Genomic DNA, 26,718 nt, shown 5'->3' with positions numbered 1-26,718 from the left:
GGATCTCAAGAATCGTCTCCTTATTACAGGGTAGCCTGTTAAATGTCATCGCTCTGATTAACCAACTGCTATCTGAGCTTCTGCAGTGCTAGGGCTTTCGCTTTCAGACTTACTGAAACCATGATGGAAATTTTGTCAAAAATGCTTATATCTGGGAAGACCTTCAACACAGATAGAAGCAGAATTATTCACAGGAATCCTTTTGGTTGTAATTTCTTAACCTCTTTTTTACGAGATTCATCATCATTAGACATATTTTAAAGGAGGTGGGTTTTTCTTCCAAAAGCAGTAGGGAGAGGTGTTTCTAGAGTGTTGTGAGGATCAACAACCTGTGGTTCAGACACTTTATTGAGTGGGTGGCTGGTCTACTAAACTAAGTAGGATCTCTTAGAGATGAGCAGAAGCATGTGGAAACGTATGCATGTGGCTAAACTGTTGTCAAAATGCAGTGCCCAATAGAGGAGGGTTTAGGAAAATTGTTCCTAAAACTTAAACTTGTAAATTACATCAAGTGATTAAATCAGACAATATGGTTTTTGTCAAACCCAACAAACATGGCCATAAACTGTTCTGAGATATGTCCATAGCGCTGAAATTTGGAGTTATCTCTAGAAAGAGGAGGCCAGAGATGCTGCGTGCTAACAAAAAGATGTGACACAGAATTTCTATCAATATACTCTCCATGTCACTATTTTATAGCTTAAGTCAGACTAAGAACGAAACTCTAATTTCTAACCATTGATTAAGTGTAACTGAGTGACTCCATACCAAGGAGGATGCTGGAGATAACAGCCTACAATTATAAGAATAACTTCAAGACTGACAAATGCACAGGAATTAGGGTGCCAGACAATACACACAGATATATAGATAAAGAATGAAAAAGAGGTGGGAACAAAGGAAGCAAATGTGCATGTCAATTTGGTCAGTTTTTTGGTCAGAGTGCTCATGAAAACTGGGAAATAAAGTCTGAAAGGTAAGGTGAAGCTAATAAAAGATAATGGAGTTAGACGAGTCAGGATGTGGGGCATGGGACCTAGTGAAGTTCTGCAGGTCTTTAAGGAAGGTATCCTGAAAACTGATGAGCAGCTCCAGTGTGGTCCTAGTGAAGTGGTGTGGTTTGTGTCCCTCTTCATTTTCCTCCTAAACACATCCTAGCCAGTGTCCTTGGCTGATTTCAAAGTCAGAATGTGCTTTGTCCTCTCTTTTAGGGGAAGTACCACTTCATCAGATCTCACTGACCAGGAGGCTGGACGAGGAGCACCAAAAGGCAGCTGCAGCAATGGTGGAATCCCGGTTACTCAGAGGTCACCAGCCCCAAGTGCTCGTAGTGTGACCTCCATCAGCAGCAGAGTAAGTAAAGAACTGTGAAGAGACACTCAGTCTCTGGGACTTGGCTATACTACCACCCATGCCTGGGTTTAAATTCCCTGTATGTCAGAGCCTGCTGCTTATGCTGTTAAATGAAATATATCCTTAGCGTTGACCCAGAAACCATAAATCAAAAAGAAAGGGGAAGCCAGGCTTTAAAGGTGGTGTCATATGACAGCTGTTTAAATGTCCGTGTGATTTAAACAAATATCAAGAGTTGGTTGGGGTTGGGAATTTAGCTCAGTGGCAAGCGCAAGGCCCTGGGTTTGGTCCCCAGCTCTGAAAAAAAAAAGAGTTGGATGGACACTCTGACTTCCATCCTTTGTGTTACTTCCCAGAGGACATATTTGCAAATTAGCTGTACTAACTTTTTCTAAGCTGATTGATAGTCAGAAAAAGTAGAACCTTAAAATCATTTTATAGTTTTTCTTTCTTCAAAATGAGAGGTCAGACACATAATTAAGACTTAATTATTATTATATATGTATGTACACAAACATACAATATGCACATATATGAAAAATGATCTTTTGTATTACATTTTTTCTTTTAAGGAAAAAAATCACCAAGTATTTCCGAATAATACTTTCTTTTATCAATTTCTTGGAATTAAGTTACCATCTATTAGACTTTTTTATTAAGCAAGAAATTCAATATTGGTGGCATCTATATTTAAGAAATTTTTTTGGAATGACGGTATGTTTTATTATTGTGGCACAAGGTACACTGATCAGTTTCAGCAGGGCTGGAAGGGCTAGTGGGATGGTGTGTCCCCTCACGCTCATGCCTATTGTGCTTTAGCAGGGGGTGGGGGACAGGGCAGAGTCCAAATCTCAGGGCTTGGGGGAAATGTAAGAAGGGAGTGGGGAGGTTGCTAAAGGATATGAAGTTCAAATGAACAGGGAATGACTTTGAGAACTGGTACATGGTAAACTATGACACTCAGCAGTGTCCTGTAAAAAAAGACAAAGGAACTTTAAGGATGAGAAGACATGTTTGAGGGTTTAAGGAATTAAGAAATCTTAATATATGAACTTCAATGATTAGTGATTCATATAATGAACTTTGATTTAACCATAATTTAGTGAAGTGAAACCTCCTGAAAGACCCTGGACGAGGAAAGATTGAAAATAAGTGAAAAGAATTAGCCATACAAATGCTTGGGCAAAGCGTCCTCCAGACAGACAATGGTAATGATGCAGATGAACATCACTGCCCTAGCTTAAATAGTTTGTAAACTATCTGAACACAGATATGCCCTTCATAAGAAAAATAACATGATTTCTGAATTACTTTTCTGTCTTATTAACAAGAAGCTATTTTCTTTTATTTTTCCTCTTTGAGAGCACCTGCTTAGACCAGCTAGAATAGAGGAGCAAAGCCTCACACCATGACTGTCTGGTCAGAGTGAATATCCCCGATTTCATTGTACGGGATTCCTTTGGACAAAATTGTTCTTTCCTCTCAAATAATACCTGGGAAGATAGACCGTCCTTGCTTCGAGAGCAAACCAGATTAACTCATGGCAACTGGACTGGCAGTCAGCTGCTCCTACCAGCAAAAAGAACCTGAGGTGAAAACATGCCCAATTTGCTGAAGGAAAACTGAAAGCCAGTGTAGTTCTGTTACTGAATGGAGGAAAGAGTGCTCACATGTGAATTCAGAGAACTCATGAGTCACAAGGTCCTTGAAAACTGCTTCACAGTCTGGTGAGATAGGTGAGACTGTTGGGTTCAAGTAACAGAGCAAAATGATTTAACCATCTGTTTAGGCAAGATCTCGAGATGGGGCTGATGAGGAACAGCTGAGTGAAGTACAGACCACTGAGAGACCATTTAGGAAGCCTTTGTTCTACTGCAGCCATTAGAAGAGGCTTGGGATCAGGGAGGCAGCAGCAGCGAGGGTAGGGAGCAATCAGACTGTTTCAGTACTTTGGAGGAAGAATCAAAAGACGTTTGGACAGTGATTGATCTGTTTCAAGAAAGCCTACATTGTACTTCCTCAGATAAAAGGCACATTTTGAATTTCATACATATTTATACCAAGCTCAGCAAGTTGATGCTGTTCAGCAGTCAGAAAAGTACATAGATTGTTGATGGCTATATTTCCTTCTTTGGTAACCTAACAAGGAATGATATTTAATGTATTTATGCGCTGGTAGTGAGAAGACACTTTACAAGGCTCGGGGACCTTGTACTCCTTATAAAGAAACCTGTGACTGGGAGAAAGTATGAGGAAGGTCGGGGGGGGGGGCTGGAAATAATGATAATATTTACCAACTATTATGATATTAAAATGTTCAAAAAAGTTGTCAACTGCTGTACCTGTGCAGTGAGTAGCAGCTGACTGCCAGTCCAGTTGGCATGAGTTAATCTAGTTTGATCCATCTCAAGGCAAGGATGGTCTATCATCCCATCATCCCAGGTATTATTTGAGGGGAAAGAACAATTTTGTCCAAATAAAACTCCTACAATGAAGTTGGGATATTTGCTCTGACCAGACAGTAATGGTGTAGAGCTTACTCTTGTATTCTAGCTGGTCTAAGCAAGTGCTTTCTAGGAGGAAAAAAGAGAAAATATTTTCTTGTTACTAAGACAGAAAAGCAATTCATAAATCACATTGTTTTCCTGACGAAAGACATATATGCATGGGTACGAGTGTGTGTGTGTGTGTGTGTGTGTGTGTGTGTGAGAGAGAGAGAGAGAGAGAGAGAGAGAGAGAGAGAGAGAGAGAGGCAAAGGTCACAATTTCTTCTATAAACAAAAACCTTTTAGAAAATGAATATCTTTGTGCTGTATTAATAACTACTAATGTTATGCTTCACCTGAACCTCTAGCACAGCAGCTCTCAACCTTCCTAATGCTGCAACCCTTTAGTACAGTTCCTCATGTTGTGGTGACCCCCAACCATAACATTATTTTCATTGCACTTCATAACTGTAACTTGCTACTGCTATGAATCATAAGTATCTGTATTTTCTGGTAGTCTTAGACAACCCCTGTGAAAGAGTTGTTTAGCACCTCAAAGGATCGCAACCTATAGGCTGAGAACCACTGCTCTAGAGCATGTTACATGCTAATGACTATATAATGTTAAGTGACCTATTAATGTTCACTATTAATGATACCACCACATCACCTGTGGAAAATTTTTCCATCATCGTAATTGCTAGTTAAGGAGCTTAGTCTTGCTTCATTAGAGAACTTCCATGTCCTCTAATGAGCTGTTGAAAACAGACCTAAACTAATTCATCTATTTGACCTCTGTCATACTTTGGATAAACTTTACAAGTCTATGCTAATTACAGCAATTAGAAGAAATATACTTTCTGCTATAGGTCTTAGATGTTGAAAATGATGAAATAATAAATAGAGTCTACCGGGGCTGAATTGATTAGCATGCTAAGGAAGTAAGAGGCAAACCTATCTGTGGAGGTTTTATTAAAGTATTCCTGAATGTCTTAAGATGTCAGGCAAGTAGGAGCGAACTCACCCTGTAGGCGCTATTTATACAGGAAAAATGGTTAAATCTCCCTTGGTTTTTAACAGTTATCACACCATGGTGCCATTTTCATGGGCATTTAAAACCTTAACCTAGAAGCCCACGAGTCTTTTTTTTTTTAATGTTAAATAAAGCTTAGCTAGAGAGTCCGCACTAGACATGACAGACAAAATGTACCTATGTGATTTCAACATCATGGCTGCTGAGGACAATCAGTTTCCTCTAAAGCTGTGTTCCTGCGTAGCTTTTTGAATCCCAAGTGGTCAGCACTGGGTACATGTATACATAAACAATGCTAAATGAACTCAGTAAGTTACACACACACACACACACACACACACACACACACACACACACACACAAACACACACACACACACACACACACAGATGAGGCATGTACTTGATGTGGACATTCTCATGTCAAACAACGCATTCACTCAGCACTTCACCTACTCCTTACTAGTCTCCATTCTTATAAACATTGCTAGATATTATGCATGGCATTTTTATTTCAACATACCTGTAACTGACTATATTTTGATCACTTAGCCTTGTAGATGGAAAAGGTGACAAGGTCTTATTTTAAATTTTGGCAGAAAAAGTAAGTTATCTGTGAGTCAGCTTTCTAGGTTCTAGCTCAAAGGGTCCCAAACTGTGGATCACGGACCCCTTGGAGGATCAAACAACCCTTTCATGGGGGTCTCCTAAGACCATCAGAAAATACATATTTGCATTATAATTCACAACCATAGCAAAATTACAGTTATGAAGTAGCAACAAAAATAATTTTATGGTTGGAGGTCAAAACAACAGGAGGAACTCTATTAAAGGGTCACAGCATTAGGAAGACTGAGAACCACTGCTCTAGCTAGACACAAAACTAATATATATATATATATGTGTGTGTGTGTGTGTGTGTGTGTGTGTGTGTGTGTGTGTGTGTGTGTATGAAACTCTAAATGCTTGGTTTTCCATTATTGCAACAATGCCTGAGATGCAACAATTTAAAAATAAAATTTTGCTTTAGCCTACAGTTCTTGAGGTTTTGAGTCAGAAAAAAACAGGAAGAAAAAAAGAAGAAAAAGTTTAAGAAGAAAAGAAAAATACCCTTCTTTGTGACAAATACTAAAACTGAATATGGCAGGCAATGCATTATAGAGAAAGCTGCTCACCTCATGGTTGCCAATTACCTAAAACCTTCTACTTGGCACACCCCTAAAAGGATTCTATCATCATCCAATATGACTCACCTAAAGATCAAAGAACCCCTTGTTTGGACCTTGGGGAAATAGTCTTTATACAAACCACAGCAGGGTAGTTGAGTATGTGTATTATTTGGAGAAGAGCTATACAGAAGACAAACACAAGACCAAACAATTCTAGGGCTCATTGTTACTCCATGTAAGATTGGAAGTTCCTATACAATCTTTCTTGCTAATCAAATATCACTAGTTTTATGAATCAAAAAAATCAAAAATATTTCATGTTAAATTGAAACCTTCTTGGATTTAATTTTATATGGTAACTTTTGATATATAGGCTTCTGATAAAGGTCCTTCGAATGTTATTTCATTCCTTCTTCAAATAATACACATATCTTTATACTAAAGTATACGTATATGAAAATGTTTTAAGAGAAATCAGTCAGTATAATGATCCTTTATTTTTTTTTTCTTTGTGGGAAGGAACATGGTTTTGAAAATTCCATGGCTTTGGCTACCATTGAAAGCATCTCTGAGGAACTCACAAAGAGTCATCGCAGGAACACGTCTGGTACACCTTCCATAGCAGTGTCTGGTACCTCGCTGTCCTCAGGTGGGTAGTTATGATATAAGTGCTCTACTGAATGTACTGTAATAAAAGACTAAATCGGATTAAATTTCCTGTTTTATGTGGATTTTTTAGACTTGCAAAAACAGTCATCCATTATAGTAATCGTCCAATGCAATAGCATTTTCTAAAGGTGGTCCCAAGTAATGCCTTGAGCCACTGCATTTATGAAAAATGTACTTATTGAGTATATGGCTTTGTCATAAGTCGTTGCTAAGGTTCAGAGCTACACCAGATCGTCAGTATAGAAGATACAAATAGTTCTAATGTACATTTCATATGCCATGTAATGACCCTCACCTACAGATCAAGGGACTGATGCTTCAATATATTAAATGGTTGGGCATTCCATATACCCAGACACATTTTTCCATCCTTTAAATTGGAACTACTTGTAAATAGCTTGGCCTAGTTCTCTTTTAATTACTGGGATAAACACCATGACCAAAAACAGTTTGGAGAAGAAAGGGTTTATTTCTTTGTATAGCTCATAGTCAATCATGAAGGGAAAGCTACAACTAAAGCAGAGAACATGGAGGAGTGTGGTTCACTGACTCCCTCCTCATGGCTTGCTCAATTTGCTTTAAGGTATCCCAGGATCGCTTGCTCAAGGGTGGAACTGTCCAGAGTGATCTCCATTCTTCCACATTAATATTGATCAAGAATTTAAATGGCCCACAGGTTTCCTGACAGGCCAATCTGATGGGAGCATTTTCTCAATTGAGCTTCCCTCTTCCCAGTAACAGCAGAACACGGGTGGGGTGTACATGGGAGGGTTTGGAGGGACGAGAGGGAAGGGGGAAATTATGTAATTATAGTATAATCTCAATGTATGTATGTATTATTAAATACATTATTACAAAAATAACTAAGTACAATATCATCTCAATAAAAGAAAGTTTATGATACTTAAAGAAAAATCTAGCCAGCACACATATGAAAGATATTAGTGAGAAGAATTTTATTCATATGAATTTTATATTATAGTTTATTACCTATAAGAAAATTCTTCAGAGAAATATATCACCATTGTAAGTTTATATGCCATATATTGAGCTAAATTCATACTTAAACCTTCAATATTAAATCATTATGTGTTGCTCAACAACAATGTCTTCATGTAGCCCAAGGCTAGGTTCTTTCTAGCTTATAACTTGAATTTCAAGGAAGCCACTTCTAGGTAGCAGGCTCTCAAATGGTTTGTGTGTGCATGTTTTTGCACGTTTGTGGGGGTACCTATGTACTTGTGTGGCACTTTGTACCCTGCCCTCTAAGATACTTGTTCTCAACAATTAGGAAAGTAGCCCAGCAAGATGATATAGTGAGTAAAGGCACTCGCTGCCAAACCTGACCACCTGTGTGTGTTCAGTTCTCTGGGGCTCACATGACAAAAGGAAAGAACCAACTCCCAAAAGCTGTCCTGTGATTTCCACTCTTGTGTTATGACACACATGATTGGAACACATGCTAAATAAATATACTTTTAAAAGAAAAAGAATGCAAAGAAATTCACCCATTCAATGAAAAGATATTAGTGTAGCTTAGGAACTTAACATCATAAGTTTAGCTTCTATGCCATATCTTCCAGGACTCCTGATTGTGTACTCTGTTAGGCACCAAACTAAGCACTACATCACTTCATTTGCTATTTCCAGCTCAAGTATTTGATTGTTATTTCCCATCTCTCTCCTCTATGAGCAACATTATTTGTCTCAGCAGGGCTTTAGAACAGACATATTCTGTGCAAGGAAACTGCCCTGACTTGGTAGCTGTCTACAGCATTGTTGAGAAGCACATCATTTGTTTACTGAGACTTTAAAAACTGAAATAAAGATGTTCTATTGATGAAGGAACAGAACCTCTCAGTCTTTCTATAGTCATTCCCTTTTGCATGAAAAGAAGTCATATCATTTAAAAATGGAAATTTCTGATTGGTTGGCTTCATTTTATGTCAAATGTGAAAACAGTGAATTCTCTTCAAAAGTGATTATTTTTCTCATGTAGCTTAAAGACCCAATCTATGAAAGGTTTTATTATTTAGGAAGGAATAAATCAGAATTTTTAAACAGCTTAAAGCTACCCTTGGATTTTATAACAGAGCACTTAAACCCCTGCGATCAAAGGCCAAATGAAAAACAGCATGAAGTTTATGAGCTTGGATATTTGGTTTCCATGACACTATATTCATATTCTCTCTCTCTCTCTCTCTCTCTCTCTCTCTCTCTCTCTCTCTCCCCCCCCCCCCGTTTGTGGGTGTGGGTGTCTGTCTGTCTGCATGTAAAACTGAAATATTTGCTTTTTTAATGCAATGGAAATGCAGAAGGATGATGAAATAAACTGATAAGATGATTCATATCTACATTTCATTTTTCTCCCTCTAGAGCGGAGTCGATCTGAGTTAGATTTGAGTGAGTCATTTGCAGAAGACTTAGAGGACACTTCAAGCATAAGAAGCAGATCTGTTCCTGGGGCTTTAGACAAAGACTTGGTAAGTTGGATGTAGAAGAAAGTTTAATAACACATGGAAAGGAGAGCATGATCTTGCTTCAAGCACTTGCACTTTTAGGTGAGAATAAAATGAAGATATACAGTGTGTCATTCTGGTAGTTTTCACTGTCAACTATGAGAGAAACTAAAACAGTATACCTAAAAAAATAAAAACTATACTGCAAGTAAAAGTACTTCATGAATATATACATGTAACTTAATATAAAGTTACTTGGCAGTGTGTTAAAATGCATTAAATGAATGAATTAAATAAAATAGATAAAAATAAAAGTAATAATATATAATATGTATAATATAATATGATATGTGGTGTGTGGTATTTGCTATATGCTATATAAACTATTATCCATAACTCATGATTTATAATCTATCTATTATCCATAAGCCATAATCTAAAAAGTATATATATACATATACATATACATATACATATATATATATATGTATATATATATATACATCTCCATCTGGATGATGGTGGTAGCCTATGCCTTTAATCTTAGCACTTGGGAGGGTGATAAGGCAGGCAAATCTCTGTGAGTTTGAGGCCAGTCTGGTCTACTGAATGAGTTCTATAGCTGTCACACAGAAAAGTTCTGCCCCCAAAAAATAAATAAAAAATATATAAAATGAAATAACATTATAAAAATATTTTTTAATTTTTTAAAACGTGTTTTAAAGAAGCCAAAAACTTTTGATAAAATTTAGTCATGCCTATAAAATTCTACTTTAAAACTGATAAGAGCCATTTAAATATGATTTCAAGTATTAAATATTAAAAATCTCAGTATATGTTATTTTAAATGTTAATATTATTAATCCATTTCCATTCCAACATAGTAGACAATATGGATTTTCACTGCCATTATTAACTAATAATATTCTTGAGGTTTGGAAAGTGTGTAAGATAAAATAGAAATGTTTTTATAAGTATTAAGTTTTGTATAAAATATTAAATATAACTTGGTACTCAGAAAGCCCTGGATAATTTAGTAATGAAATCTACTAGAATTGACAATAGGGTCTACTTACTGCATTGTTACCCAATGGCTTTCTCAGCCTGCTCTCTTATACACATCAGACCCACAGTGAATTGGGCCCTTCCACATTAATATTAATCAAGGAAATGCCCCACAGGCCAATCTGATAGGGACATTCTCTCATCTGATTCTCTTTACCTAGGCAATCCTAGCATGCCTCAAGTTGCCAGAGAAATAACCGGAACAAATGGGCATTACAAAGAAAATAACACTGAAAATGAAATTGTAGATTGTCTCTCTAGGTTGCGATTTTTAAAAATATATATTAACTAAATTATTACTTTTTTACATCCTAAATGCTGCCCTGCCCCAAAGTACCCCTTTCACAGAGTCCCTCTCCCCAGCCCCCCTCCTCATTTAAGAGGGTAGAACCCCCGTGGTTATCCCCCATCCTGACACATCAACTCTGGTTGGTTAGGCACATCGTCTCCCACTGAGGTCAGACAAAGCAGCCGGATTGTGAAACATTCCAGAGACAGGCTACAGCTTTAGGGATAGCTTTTGTTCCAGTTGTTGGGTGACCCACATGGAGACTGAGTTCTATGTCTACTATATGTGTGACAGGGGCCTCAGTCCAGTTAGTGTATGCTCTTTGGTTGGTGGTTCAGTCTCTGAGAGTCTTCTAGGGTCCAGTTTAGTCGACTCTGCTGCTCTTCCTGTGGAGATTCTATCCTCTCCTATTCTTCCATAGGGAGCCCTGAACTCCTCCCACTGTTTGCTTGTGGGTCTCTGCATCTATTTCAGTCAGTTGCTAGGTGGAGCCTCTCAGACGACAGTTATGCTAAGCTCCTGTCTGCAGGCATAATAGTTGCCAAGGACTGGTGCTTGCCCATGGGATGGGCCTCAAGTTGGAGCAGTTATTGGTTGCATTCCTTCCGTCTCTGCTTCATTTTTGTCTCTGCATTTCTTTAAACGGGACGGATTTTAGAACAAACGTTTGGTGGGTGAGTTGGTGTCTTTATTTTCCACTGGGAGCCTCGCCTGGCTACAGGAGGTGGCCACTTCAGGGCCACCCCACTGTTATGCATCTTGGCTAAGGTCACCAGCATTGACTGCTGGGAGCCTCCTGAATCCTAGGTCTCTGGCACTAGATTCTCCCCCACCCCCACCACCCTCATCCCTGGACGCTGCAGATTTCCATTCATTCTCCTGGCCCACTGGCCCTCTCTTCTGTTTCTCCCCACCCACACCTGATACCGAACTCCCGTTCTTCTCCCTCTCCACTCTCTTATCCAGTTCCTTCCCCCCTCTGCTTCCTATGACTGTTTTATTCCCCTTTCTTGTTTAGCTTCTTTGGGTCTGTGGGATATCATGGGTATCCTAAATTGCTAATATCAACTTATCAGTAAGTACATGCCATGCATGTCCTTTGGGGTCTGGGTTACCACAGCCAGGATGATATTTTCTAGTTCCATCCATTTACCTGCAAAATTCATGATATCCTTATTTTAATAGGGGAATAGAATTCTATTATGTAGATGTACCACATTTTCAATATCTATTCTTTGGTTGAGGGACATCTAGGTTGTTTCCAGTTTCTGACTTTTGCAAATAAAGCTTTTGTGAACATAGTGGAGCATATGTCCTTGTGGTATGGTGTGGTATTTTTTTGGTATATGTCCAGGGGCAATATAGCTGGATCTTCAGGTAGAACTTTTCTGAGGAATCTCCAGACTGATTTCCAGAGTGGTTGTTCAAGTTTGCAATCCCACCAGCAAAGGAAGAATGTTGCTCTCGTTCCACATTCTTGCCAGCATGTACTGTCACTTGAGCTTTTGATCTTAGCCATTCTGATGGGTTTAAGGTAGAATCTTCATTTCATTTATTTTTAGATAAATATGTAGAAAATCCTAAATGATGTAAAAATATGATATGACTATAGTCAATTCATCAAGGTCTTAAGATATAGGATTATTTATAAAAATCCAATTATATGCTATATACTTATCAGTAAACAGCTGGAAAATCAAGTTGCAAATGTAATCCCAATAATAATATGAAAAATACTTGAAAAAAGGTAGAAAATGAAGTGTGTTTTTGAATGCATAAGGTGTCCTTTGTGGCTTAAAAAATATTGAACTAAATTAGAGGCCTGACTAAATGGAGAGATACTCTGTTTATAGTTTAGAAAATTTTATGTTTTTAAGGTAAAAACTCCTTCCAGGTTAATCTATGGATTCAATCCCAATCAAAACTCAACTAGGATATTTTGTAAAAATGGACATGAGAATTCTGAAATTTGTATTAACGTGCAATGATCCCAGAAAAAAAATACTATTTTGTGTAAAAGGCTGTAAGGCTGAAGGATTAGTCCTATGTCATATGGATCCTTGACATTTTTCATAATCTATTTTCACAAGAAAGTAAAAAAAATCATGAACACTAGAAGTTTGTGTTGTAACTGCTGCTCAATCGCATGGTCAAAATAGGACATATAAGAAAATACAGTGGCTATAACAATTAGGATATATTTGCCATACTTTAAAGAAATATCTAGTTTGAAAGTATCCAAGATGATAAATAATAATTCACACCTAAAAACATTAAAATCAAAGAATATCAAATATAAGAGAAATGTCTTTAAATGTACAGAAATAAATTGTGTTTTATACAAATAAACAAGAATAAAATTAATAGCAGTTTTCTATGATAATACTGAGTTCAAGATGAAAACAGTAATATTTTGAAAGTATTGAAAGAAAACTATTTTAAACCTAGAACTTAAAAATGATCCTATTTAAAGATAACATGGCCTCTAAGATTTACCAAACAAAAGCCCACATTGACAGTTTAAGGTCAAATATAGTTATAAAAAGAAAGAAATTGGAATGGTTGCAAAGCATTTTAAAAGCAAATGCAAATGTGTACTAATGAAACTTAAGACGCATTAAACAAGTCTTTAAATTCTGTTTTTTTTTTAAAAAGCATATCAGTGAAGATCACCGATCTTGTAGAAGTTATGTTAAGCATCAAAAATGTTAAAAATAATTTATGAATTTTCATGGTAAAAACATACTGCTAAAAAGTTCTCCAGCTAAGGAAGAAAGGATAACAAAGAGGTGGTGATAGAGAGACTGGAGAGATGGGGAGAGTTTGTGTGAGGGAAAGTGTGTATGGGGTGGGGCAAGTTTTATGTAAAAATACCTTAAGTGTATTATCTAAATTGGATTGCCTCAGAGACCAGAGAGGTAGGAATTAAACCCAGTTCTGTGCCATTCTAAATTTTATGTCCTTTCCATCAAGCAAGCATTACTAGGAAAAAAGACTACCCACAATGCCCTGGCCCTGTCTACTTCTTTGATTTGGTAATTGAGATGAACAAAAACCTAAACCTGAGAGTTGATTTCTTTGGTTTTCCTTGATTTTCTGAGTATCTGTGAAATAAATCTTTTTTTTTCATGTAAAAGAAAGTTTCCTAGGATAGAAATAAACTAAGGCATTGTCTTTTCCTCCTCTCCTAGAATTCCTTAGAAGACACAGAAGATGGTGTGGACTTAGTGTCCTCCAGGTTTTCTGCAAATACCCACAGTCTGGCAAGTGGCCTGTCAACTGTAAGCACTCTTAACAGAATCTTTCTTTCTCTTGTTCATTCCCAGTACCTTTTCAAAAGAAATGGGAAGGTATGATCGTATGTCCAAAGCTATTGTAGGTTCCTGCTTTCTCCATGCCTTCAAAACAACTTACCCTCTACTCTGATTCCTACATCCTTACTTCTTTGTCCATGATCCTTACACAGCTTTGGAACTCACTTCATTCCCATTTATAAAGAACTGGATAAGAGGAGTTTGAAGACTCCCAGCATAAAGAATTAAGTGGTGAAGAAGATACCATGATATGACCAATGACAGTTGTCTGAGTCATTTTGTACTCCTATAAACATACTCAATTGTTTCATAAATACCTGAAGAAATTCTTAAATGTCTTCATTTTCTACTTTAATGTCCAGTCATCTCAAGCCTACAGACTATTCCAGTTCTGTTGATAAGTTTCCCTCCTGCCATTCTCTCAGCACCCCAACTGCTCTCTACACTCCTGTCAACCATACTACTACAACACACCCCTACTCAGCTTCCTTTCCTACTCAACAAACAAAACAAGCAAACACGTAGGCAAACAACAAACAAAATCCTCTCTAGAGCACCCCGCCTGTCTGCAGGGAAAATTCTGCTCTTACCTTGAATTGAAGATCTCCCTTGAGAACAGGCTCCTACCAACCCGCATGTCATTGTATCTAGTTCTATTATCTGTGCATTTCTTTGCTCCTCTGATTTCTATGCTCTAATACGCCTTTTCTTTTGGTCATTGGCTGGCATCCTTAAAGAGCTCCCAAGCAGGATCTGATAGGAAGAGGAGCTACCTACATGTGCCTGATGCTGACTCAGACACTGTGAGTTTTCACCTTCGTTATTTCCTTCTTCCCAGCCATGCTGCACCAGTTCCGTCGTTTGGGAAATATGGTTGGATGAAAAGTTCTACCTGTTTTCTATCTTGTAAATAGCCAGATACTCCCTTTGGAAGGAATTTATGAGCTAACACATCTGCAGTGTTCTAGTTTAGTAAATGTGATGGTCTGAGTACCAGGCAAAAGGCACGTAAGCATCCCCATTTTTTTTTTCTTTTTTTCTTTTTTCTTTTTTTTCCAGAGCTGGGGACCGAACCCAGGGCTTTGCGCTCGCTAGGCAAGCGCTCTACCACTGAGCTAATTCCCCAACCCCAAGCATCCCCATTTTAAGTTGCAACCATCTCTTGATAAACAAAAAAGGGGTTGTTAGCAGTACAATTGTCATAATTATGTTAGATCCTCCCAAGTCTCGGATTTTGTAACTTCTTAAATTTTCTTCTAATCATAGGATGCCCTCATCCCTCTTTGATTATATAGCTACAGAGGGATGGGATGTGTTGAAAAAGTCAGTTGTAGTGACTGTGATCTACAGGACATTTGACTAGAAACCCAGACCTTTCCTCCATGACTTGCTATGGCTAACAGATTAGTGAACCAGAGCTTTTCCTTCTGTAATATGGTTGAGAGTGATTCATGACACTCTTAATACTTGAAACATGGCATTGTCCATGGATTAACACTACTGTAAAACCTTGGATCCCAAACTTTCTCAGTTTATAGAGTTCCTAACATTTTGGTTATTCTCTCATGTAACTCCTAGGTTAAAAGTACGGTCTCATTTTCCCCAAAACTTAATAATCTCTTTTGAACTTAATAACTATTTGAAAAAATAATTCAGGTAAACATTTTATTCTGTTCTTAAGTCATTCTGTTACTTACTCCTAATGGGATCAGTGAACCTGCTGAGTACTGTATAGTGCGTCATATCTTAGAATCTCACAACTATTACCATGTTCACTTGCCATTTGACTTAGGGTTTCGATTCCTGCACAAACATCATGACCAAGAAGCAAGTTGGGGAGGAAAGGGTTAATTCAGCCTACATTTCCAAGTTGGTGTTCATCACCAAAGGAAGTCAGGACTGGAACTCAAGCAGGTCAGGAAGCAGGAGCTGATGCAGAGGCCATGGAGGGATGTTTCTTACTGGCTTGCTTCCCCTGCTTTGCTCAGCTTGCTCTCTTATAGAACCCAGGGATGGCACCATCCACAATGGACTGGGTTCTCCTCCCAAGACCACTAGTTGAGAAAATGCCTTACAGCCGAGTTTCATGGAGGCATTTCCTCAACTGAGGCTCCTTTCTCTGTGACAACTCCAGCTTGTGTCAAGTTGACACATAAAACCAGCCAGAGCACCATTCAACATTAACATTTTGTTTCTGACTTTTTGGCTTGGTTCATTGTATTTGAGACAGTTCATTGTGTTTTAGAAAACTCAATAACATTCTGGCTCTGTCTCCTAAGTTCTGAGATGATGAACATGTATTATATGTGTGTGTGTGTGTGTGTGTGTGTGTGTGTGTGTGTAATGAAATTTTGTTTTAGGTTGAAGAAATTATCAAAAGCTCAGCATATCACAAATAGGAATTCATAATAACACTGCAAACTGCTAGTAAGTACCTTGCCTCCTCTGTATCATGTCTGATGGGTGCTGTGTTTTCCTTTCAAATTTTCAATGATATGCCCATGAATTTACAGTAGTATTCTGGGATACAAACACACATAATTTGGGTCTTTAATTCCTAGCTGATTGTCAACATTTTAAAATGCCAGACTATCCCAGACTAAATCTCCATTTAAAAATGATCCTCAGGTAATTTGTTATGTAGTTAAAGTTTAAAATTCATGTTGCAATATTTTAAGAATAGGAAAAGCAAATTTGGTTACTTATTGGCTCTCTAAGAAAAAGCTCGTATGCAACTTTAGAATTCTTGAATTATTCTTACCTTTGACTTCAGCTTAAAAGAGATTATGAGCTAAGTCAGGTACATCCTCTTCCTTGAAGAACTGTATCATATTTGAAATACAAAAGGCTTTCTAAAACAATAACAATAAAATCCATTCATAGACAGACAGACACATAGTAAGATAAATAGAAAGATACATAGATACATTCATATATCCACACATGATTTATACACTCATATATCCAGATATGATATATGACACATATTCCATGTATGGTTTTCATGTCTACATACCTGTCTAAACAAATCTCAACTCTCACCTCTTTGGACTGCTATAGTCCTTGCTTCTCAATGGTGAAAGAGAGGTTATGAAGCTACTGCATCATTCGCAAATGTTACTGATCTTTTGTGTCCATCATGTTGCTAAGATAGAGTCTTTGTTTCTAGTACTCATGGATCTCATGTTAAAAATATCTTGACAATGAAGAGTGAATGAGTGGTGTGTGTGTGTGTGTGTGTGTGTGTGTGTGTGTGTGTGTGAAGCAGAGAATGAATATGAGTTAATAATTTTCTTAACTGAGCTATGAGCCAATAATATTTGAGTGTAGTCTAAAAAAATAAATTTATTTCTAATATATAAACTTTAGATTTTTCTGCTGTTTTAAGTGATACTATAATTTTTCAAAATATTCATATTAGTCCAAGGGAAGGATTTGGTATACATGAAGAATGATAACTCCGGTAATTGAGTGTATGTGTAATTGCAATTTACAACTACTTCATGTGCTTATAAGTATATTTTTGAATGCATGTACATAAGAAATAAAATCTAACTGGCCTTTGGCTCAAAAAAAATATCTTGACAAAAATCATTATTCATCCTTATAGATTTTTTATGTTTATGTTTTTTTATGTTTTTGATTATTTGAGGTACTTAATTGTTTTGTGCTGTGTTTTGCTCATTACTACTCCATGGAATATCAAAGCTATGGGTCATGGACTATCTATGTAACCACACAGCTAAGTTAGCCTGGTGAGCATAGGATGTCCTCCCATACCTTTGTTAAGGCTGCAGCTGTGGTTCCCCCAGGAGTGATGACATACACCATGTAAGTGTAGAGAGAGACACTTTAAGATCTCTGTTAACTCATAATAAGGAATGAGCTCTTCTTTGTCTTGATCATTAAATTCTAGATATTTAAATAGATTTCACTTGGGTCTAGCAGCAGAAGGCAGATAATGACAGGGATGAAGAAACAAGATTATATTAGAAATCACTAAATGACTCCACACTCATTAGAAGATACGAATAAAAGATTTCAGCTAGCCCAAAGGAGATGTTTCCTCTTTCAGCAAACTTCCTGCCTCCCTTACTAATAGAGCTAAATGCAGTATTCTTTTCAGGTTAGAATTTTATGTACCACCAGCAAAACAAGCAAAGCTAGTGACTTTCTTTCTTTCCCTTTGACTCCCCTGCTAGTTCCAACAGCAATTGAAATTGATTAACGGGGGTGGATTCTGTGACTAGAGCCTTAGAATAGCACTGGGCCACTTCTGTCATCTTTTTTTTTTCAGACTAGCCTTAACAGCATGATGAGTGTTTACAGTGAAACGGGAGACTATGGCAATGTGAAAGTCACCGGTGAGATTCTTCTCCACATCAGCTACTGCTACAAAACTGGCGGGCTATACATTTTTGTCAAGAACTGCAGAAACCTGGCCATCGGAGATGAAAAGAAACAGAGGACAGATGCGTAAGCACATAGGATGCCTCTCTACTGTCTCTAGGGCTGCCTTGTCCATCTGCTTGCACACTTCCTTTTCAGAAGAGGTTAAAGATTTCCTTCAATTAAGAACTCTTCTGCTCTTCTGAAGTATGAGGATGATGTTTGTATCCTTGGTTACTTGATTTGAAAGAAGCTGTGATATGATTCAGGAGTAACAAATTTTAGCTTGCACAGAGGCCGCTCATGGTGGACACAAGCTGATATATACACCAGGATGTCTTCAGAGTATCGTGCTAATTGTTTTTAAAAATTATATACAATATATTTTAATTACATTTTTTCTTCTCCTGAACCTCCCAGATCCCCCTGTGAACTTCATGTTCTTTCTTTCAGAAAAAAAGAAAGCATGCACACGCACGCACGGGTGAAAACACACACACACACACACACACACACACACACACATATACACACACACACAAAGAACACGGAGTTGACCAACTACTCTTAAGCATGAGGCCGCCCTTGGAGTATACTAGGTTATACCCAGTGTCACTCCATTGAAGAAAGCCATTTTCTCTCTTCCAAAATCTATCATTTACGAATAGCTCCTCAGTTAGTGGTGTGACTACTTATTCACTTCTCACTGTCTAGATTTAAAGTGGCTAAGTGACAAATATAATTATTTTGGGCCATCATGGAAAGGAACCACCTGAAATTCTAACACATGTGCTTCAGAACTCTGGTATAATATGGTTCACTCTTGTGCGTGTCTCTGTCTACTCTCATGTCCCTGTCCCAAGAGGTTTCTAAAATAGCTAGCTAGCACAAACCAAGGTATTGGGTTGAACTGTAAATTTGTCATTTTCCATTTCTTCCTTTTAACTGTTTCTTTTCATTAGTTCTCTCCAGTGGTCTATGTCCTGACGTCAGGAGATAGGGCTGGTCATGAAGAGCCATGTATCCCCAGAAAAGGTTGTGAGACTATTGATGTTAGTAGATGGCACTTATGCAGTAGTGCAGTACAGAAGCTCCTTGTGTGTTCTGTGGGATGGTATTGTTACCATCCCTCTATTCACATGTGAGGAAACAAATACAGAGAAGTGTAAAACCCCAAGGCTATCAAAAGGAACGATGCCTGGGTGCTCCCACATAACTTTGCTTGATGCCAAAGCCTGTTCTCTACCAATATTTACCACCGTTTCTTAATTATAGAAAGCCTAGAGTTATATTTATGATATCCTATTATACAAACTAAAGTTTCTTCATTCCCATCTCTTTTATTCACTTGCCCATTCCCTTTTCTAACTTAAATCCTGGAATATTTCTAGCAAAGTATATTTGCAAATGATGATTTTTATCCTTTGTTATTTACAGTTATGTCAAGTCATACCTTCTTCCAGACAAGACCCGAAACAATAAGCGAAAGACCAAAATCAGGACAGGTACCAATCCAGAATTCAATGAAACATTAAAGGTAAATAAATACTAACATAGGAACAGGTTAATTAGAACCTCATTAGAGGTTGGTTAGAATTAACTACAGGCAAGAAGATTGAGACATGAATACTTTTAAGAGTTCAAGGCTAGCTTGAGATAGCATAGTGACATCCAAACAAGCCTGGCCTACAAAATGAGACCAGCCTAGATTGAGACCAGGCCTTGTATCAAAATACAAACAAGCCAAAAAGAAAAAAAATAACTAAATATGCCACTTCAAAACTTGTGTGTGTGTCTTCGAAAACAAGATTTTGAATGGTATTAGATTTCTTAGAAGGGTTTGGAAAAGAAAAACAAACTATTTATGCTTGGTTCATGCTCTGCTCTGGCTATGGTTATACCTTAACCATTTGTAATGATCCATTAAAATTGCAAATTATATCTAGCCTGCTAGATACATCTTGTAACAAAATATGCTGCACATTTGAGAAATCTGCTTTCCTGGAGTCTTATTGGGGTATTGTCACTTTGTATGTATTTATTGCACTGCTAAGAATGGTTGTATACTGTTTCTCATTAGGATCTCAGAGTTTGACTAAGTACAGCTGTGTGGACAATGTGCACTAGCAATGTAAACTCAGATTTAAGAAGTCTCAGGAAATTCCTAGGTTAAACACAAATCAGACTTTAGGTTCTAAATTCTAAAGAAATTAGAATAGCCACCAACAATCCCTTTTCTCACCCTGAATCCATCTTGCCTGATAAGACAAACAAAGGAAGGATAAAATATGTTGCTAATCATGGAAAAATGTATGGACTTATGCCCAGAATAAAGGGTTCAGAGTCTATTACAGTGTAGGTAATACACTATAGCTATAGAAGAAAGCCAGTAGCCTATGTGTATCTGTAGAGATATATGCAGAAGCAGGGGCCAATATTAAAACAGACCAAATGAAAATGAACAAACACAAGCTGAGTGTAAATCCAGCAGTCATAATAGGATAGCAAAGATGAGCCCAAGCAGACTATATAAACGCAGTGACAGAGAAATTCAGGGAGCAAAGCATCAAAGTCAATCTGCTAGTAACAGATGGGACAGGAATACACACCAAGCCAAGCTCAGAAATCAGTCAGTCTGACATATGACCCAGATGGATATACAGAACAACAGATGAGAGTGTGTGTGGTCATGTCCCCGGTTAACATTCTTCTGGGGGGAAAAAGCAAGCCCATAATACCTACTTTCTGTTCAACCTGTGTGTAGATTTTTTTTTAACCTTGCACTCACACTGTGCTTTGTGAAGCTTAGACTACAAATTTCTCATGTTAATAATCTTCCAGATTTAAGGATTTTTATTATGAATAAGTAAGTTGGATTATTATTATATTAAACCTGAATTTATGAGGTAGACATGAGAAAAACAAAAACAAACGGGTAAAATTGGAAAGGGGCTTCTTCACCACCTAACACTTTCATATTGTCTTTGAAGCGTGCTGATCCCTACAATAAATTGTATAAAGAAATAGAAATAACAATATATAATAATATTTAAATATATTTATACATACATATTTCTTAACTAGATATAACCTAAAATGTGTTTTCGCAGCATAAGTTTGGTGCCTATGGTCTGAAAATTAGTGAAGCAAATTACAGCCTGCTTACAACTAGATAAACCCCTTCTTGCAGAGTGTGCTGTTTTCAATCTTATTTGTAGTATACTATCAGCCACACCCAGCTGGAAACAAGAACTCTGCAGCTCTCAGTCTGGCACTACGATCGGTTTGGACGCAACAGTTTCCTTGGAGAGGTGGAGATTGCTTTTGACTCATGGAACTTCGAAAATCCATGTGATGAATGGTTTGTGCTTCAGCCCAAGGTAGGAAATACTTCTCGCTATACAATGAGACAAATTTGAGCCAAACTTATGTCCCAGGTCTGAAGAAGCTGAAGGCTTCTAAATTTCAAGTAATAATCTGCAAAGATTACTAAATTTTTGAGAGATGTTATAAATCCATTATTTTAGAAGCTCTTAATAGTTACATATATATTATAAGAAGACATGTAATCATGCATGAGTGAATTTTATTACTGAAATCCATTTATCCATCGAAGATTTCCATGGATTGCTAAAAAGACCACATTATATGATCCCATTAGAACATGAAAGTCTTTTTATGCCATCAAAATCAAATTCATAGAGCACGACTAATCTCAAAATATTATCTTTCTTTCTCATTCTTTACAATTTACAGATAAGCAGGAATAGTTAAGGAAATAGTTAAGGAATAGCTAAGGCTCACATGAGAAAATGATCACTATCTTAAATATTTTTACTTTGGGGGTTCATAAAAAGTCAATACAGTCTAGCCAATATAATCTAGCATGTTCAGTCCTAGAACAACAGTGGCTTGGATTCGTTACAAGCAACTAAATTTTCTTCACATTTATAGTCAGTTTCTAAGTGAGAAGGAAAATGAAAAAGTTACACTTGTGCTGCCTATGACTATTCCTTATATGTAGTGACAGAAAGAAAGAAAGAGAGAAAGGAAGGAAGAAAGAAAGAAAAGAAACGGAGGAAGGAAGGAAGGAAAAGAAAAAACATTTGGTAAAAACTGAACTGTAATTAGCATTGGTTTCCACATAGCTTTGAAATGCCTATGCAATCTAGGGAAAGTTATTTCTTAAACCTTGGTATTCTAATTTGTAACATATTCATTAGAATGGTAACTGTTGCTAACAGCTCTGAGACCTGGGGTATCTGAAGTGCTTTTCCCTCTCAGCTGACATTATGTTTGAATAAGCATTTTCTGTAAATTGGTCAGCATTCGATTAGGCACACTGGAAGCTGTCACTAAAAAGTTTGGAAATATTTGCATTGATTAGCAGTTTGGTCCAGATTGGCACATCCCAACTAGACCCTGGAGTTTCTTGACTTTCTACTCTTCTTTGGCTTCTTTTCAGGGTTCACATATTCTTGACCTTTCCTAGCTCTACATATGATGAACCTGTACACTATTAGATATAAGTAGGCAATAGCTCTCTACTCTGTATATGCAGTCCAGAAAAAGAGAAAGTTTTTTCCTCTTCAATAGTCAAAACAATGCCTTTGGCTTGCCTGGATCTTTTAACTCTAATTCTATTATTCTTTCCCCTAATGACTCATTGGTGCAGTAATAAGCATTGGTTAGGATAAAAACATTTACAACATATTCTGGTCCTAATGGTAAGATTGCCACAAAAGAAATCAGACCCAATAAAGTGTACTAATGGAAAAATAAACAATACTACAGAGAATACTGAAATGAAGTTCCCTATATCACCATTAGTGGCAACAGTCAGTGCTAGTACATAGTCATCACAACCCCATGAGGTAAGTTCTCCCTATTTTACATATGAAGAAGCTGAGACTTAGAAATTAAATTCAACTTGCTGGTTGAGTTAAACTACTGATCTTAAAGTTGATGGAAATAAGTTATAAATATTTTAGGATATGTATTTGGCCTGTATGGAATAAAGTTTAAACATTTTTAAGTGTAACATAATAGTAAGCATACGACTGAAATGAATGTGATAGAGAAGGAAGTGGTTTGCCCAGCAAGGAATGTCATGACATCATAAAGTTATTCTGATTATATACATATATATATATATATATATATATATTCTGATTATATACATGCATATACACACATACACACACACACACACACACTTTCTGCTTCTTTTATTTCACATACAAAGGCCTTGCCTATATACTCTGTTCCTCTATTTGTATTGTTATGGCCACTGATCAGGATGCAGCTACTGCCACACTTTCACTGTTGTTACTGTGGTGGTTGTTGTTGCTACTGCTGCTGGCCACTGGTTTTACAGTATCACTAGTTTTGCAATAATCAACATGGCCAGCCTCTTGGATACTTTGACAGCTCACCCTTCTCTCCACACATCTATGCCTCTTCAGATGCCAAGGATCTGGCTATAATCCTGGCTTTTTCTGATAGCTTTTCAAAGGATGTTCTACTGTGTCTATAGCTACTACCAACCCATTGGCTGCAGCCTCATTCCTTGCATGGAAGCCTTCTATAGAGAATGTAGGAAAAAAGGACAAATTGAGAGAATAGTTTCATTGTCCCTAATATTGTATCTCAAAATAGCCTTGCTATGCAAATGAAGGTCAGCATATACACCAATCAAAACATTCTTCATGTGATCATATAAAAATGCAAATGAAGGCTTGTATTTGTACTAATCACACCACTCAAATTAAACCAGTCAGTAGGGTCTTGTTATACAAAAGAAGGTCTATTTGAATTGTCCATTTGGCCACATACAGCAGTAAGCCTTCTATGCAAATGAAGCCTTGTATTTGGACCAATGACAGGATACTACACATATTAAGCAAGACACAATGGCCCTGCTATGTATTTCAAGTTCTGTGTATTTAGTAATCAAACCCTTCTACATTTGATCATATAAAGAAGTAAGCATCCTATGCAAATGAAGGCTTGTATATGGGCCAATTGCCCCACAAACATTACAGCAGTGACAATGGCCATGGTATGCATTGATTATCTGCATATGTACCAACCAGAGCACTCTGTTTTTTTACCTGATGCAAAAGTAAGCATTCAATGAAAATGAAGGTTTATATTTGGACCAATCCCACCACTCCTATTAAAACAGGCAGGACCTTGCTCTGCAAATGAAGGTCTGTATATGTACCAATCAGATCATTCTCCATTTGAACATGTACAGAAGAAAGCATTCAATGCAAATGAGGGTTACAATGGAACAAATCACCCCACAGACATTAACACAGTCACAATAGGCTTACTATGCAAATGAAGGTCTGTGTAGGCACCATTTATAGCATTCACCTTTGATCACACACAGATGCAAGCAGTCAGTGCAAATTAAGGCTTGTGTTAAGCCAGTCCAACCACTCAGATTAAATCAATGAAGGTCTGTGTATGTACCTATCAGATCATTCTTCATTTGATTGATTACATACAGAAGTAAGCATTGAATGCAAATGAAGGCTTGTATTTGAACCAATTATCCCACAGATATTAACCCAGTCACAATGACCTTGCTATACAAATGAAGGTAGGCACTATTTAGAGCGTGAACCTTTTGATCACATGCATACATAAGCATTCAATGCACATGAAGGCTTGTATTTGGACCAATACCACCACTCAAATTAAACCAGTCAGTATGGCCATGATATGCAAATGAAGGTAAGAGTATGCACCTATAAGAATAAACTTTTGATCACACACATAAGTAAGCATTCCATGCGAATGAAGGCTTGTATTTGGACCAATCACCCCATACTCATTAAACCAGCCACAATGGACTTCCTATGCAAATGATGGTCTAGTTATGCACCACTCAGAGCATTCCCTTTTTGATCTCATAAAAGCAAGCATTCTATGCAAATGAAGGCTTATGTTTAGACCAATCAGCCCACAGATATTAACCCAGTCACAATGGCCTTGTTATGTGTATGAAGATCTGTGTATCTACCAATCAAAACTTCTATACTTGACCATACAGAGTAAGGATCCTATGCAAATGAAGGCTTGTATATAAGCCAATCATTCCAAACACATTAAGCCAGTCACAATGTCCTTTCTATGCATTAATTGTATGCATATGCACCAATCAGACCATTCTTTATTTGACCCTAAGTAGAAATAAGCGTTCAATGCAAATGAAGGCTTGTATTTGGACCAATCCCACCACTCAATACATTAAAACAGGCATTAAAACAGGCAGCAGGACCTTGCTATGCAAATGACGGTCAGAATATGCACCAATCAGAGCACTCTCCCTCTGATCACATACAGAAGTAATCATTCAATGCAAATGAGGGCTTCTCCTTGGACCAATCACACATTCAAAATGGCCTTGCTATGCAAATGAAGATCTCTGTAGGCACCATTTAGAACATTCTCCTTTTGATCACATGCAAATGAAATCATTAAAGGTAAATGAAGGCTTGTATTTGGACCAATCACAAAACACCCTCACCGAATCTTAATGGCCTTGCTATACAATTGAAGATCCATGAGAATTCTCCATTTGGACATATACAGACATAAATGCATTCTATGGAAATGATAGCTTGTATTTGCGCCTATCACACCACACCACACCACACACATTTACCCAGTCAAACTGGACTTGCTATGCAAATGAAGTTCTGGCTATGCACCTATCAGAATATTCTCCATTTGATTAAAAATAGAAGTAAGGATTCAATGCAAATGAAGGCTTGCATTAGGAAGAATCACACCATTCATATTAACCAAGTTACAATTGCCTTGCTATGCAAATTAATGTCTTTGTAAGCACCATTTAGAGCATTCTTCTTTTGATGACATACAGATGTCAGCATTCAAGGCAAATGAGGGCTTGTTTTTGGGTCAATTGTGTCATACCTCCCATATTAAGGCTGTAACAATCGCCTTCCTATCTACCAATCTATACTTCTACATTTGATCATATAGACTAGTAAGCATCCTATGCAAATGAAGGTTTGTATATGGACCAATCACTGTAAACACATTAAACCAGTCACAATGGCTTTGCTATGCTTTGATTGTCTTCCTTATGCACCAATCAGAGCATTCTTTATTTGACACCATACAGAATGAAGCATTTGGATCAATCCCACCACTCACATTAAACAAGGCAGTATGGCCATGGTATCCAACTGAAGTTCTGAGTATGTACCTATAAGAGCACTCTCATTTTGATCACATACAGAAGCAAGCATTCAATGCAAATGAGGGCTTGCACTTGAACCATTCACAGGACACATTAACCCAGTCTCAATGGCCTTGCTATGCAAATGAAGGCCTGGGTATACACCATTCAGAACGTTCTTGTTTTGATCACATACAGAAATAAGCATTCAATGCTAATGAAGGCTTTTACTTCAAACAATCACATCACCACGCATTAACCCATTCTTAATAGAC

At 37.3% G+C, this 26,718-nt stretch overlaps 1 protein-coding gene across 27 annotated transcripts in view; it reads left to right on the top strand.

Annotated features, from left to right (window-relative positions):
- Sytl5 (synaptotagmin-like 5) overlaps positions 1-26,718 on the top strand; it is a 243,631-nt gene that overhangs the window by 188,132 nt on the left and 28,781 nt on the right. For 15 of the 27 annotated variants that reach the window (XM_087599515.1, XM_087599511.1, XM_087599510.1 and 12 more), the window contains 7 exon segments: positions 1,212-1,353; positions 6,560-6,689; positions 9,086-9,192; positions 13,714-13,803; positions 18,134-18,312; positions 19,663-19,762; positions 21,444-21,605. In XM_087599515.1, the coding sequence (XP_087455641.1) occupies positions 1,212-1,353; positions 6,560-6,689; positions 9,086-9,192; positions 13,714-13,803; positions 18,134-18,312; positions 19,663-19,762; positions 21,444-21,605 (910 nt within the window). 27 annotated transcript variants of the gene reach the window in all.

Source organism: Rattus norvegicus, chromosome X (assembly GCF_021556685.1).
Source record: "Rattus norvegicus strain SHRSP/BbbUtx chromosome X, alternate assembly SHRSP_T2T, whole genome shotgun sequence".
NCBI classification, from domain to species: domain Eukaryota; kingdom Metazoa; phylum Chordata; class Mammalia; order Rodentia; family Muridae; genus Rattus; species Rattus norvegicus.
The sequence above is the reverse complement of the archived record's forward strand: the minus strand, read 5'-3'. Positions and strand labels throughout refer to the sequence as shown.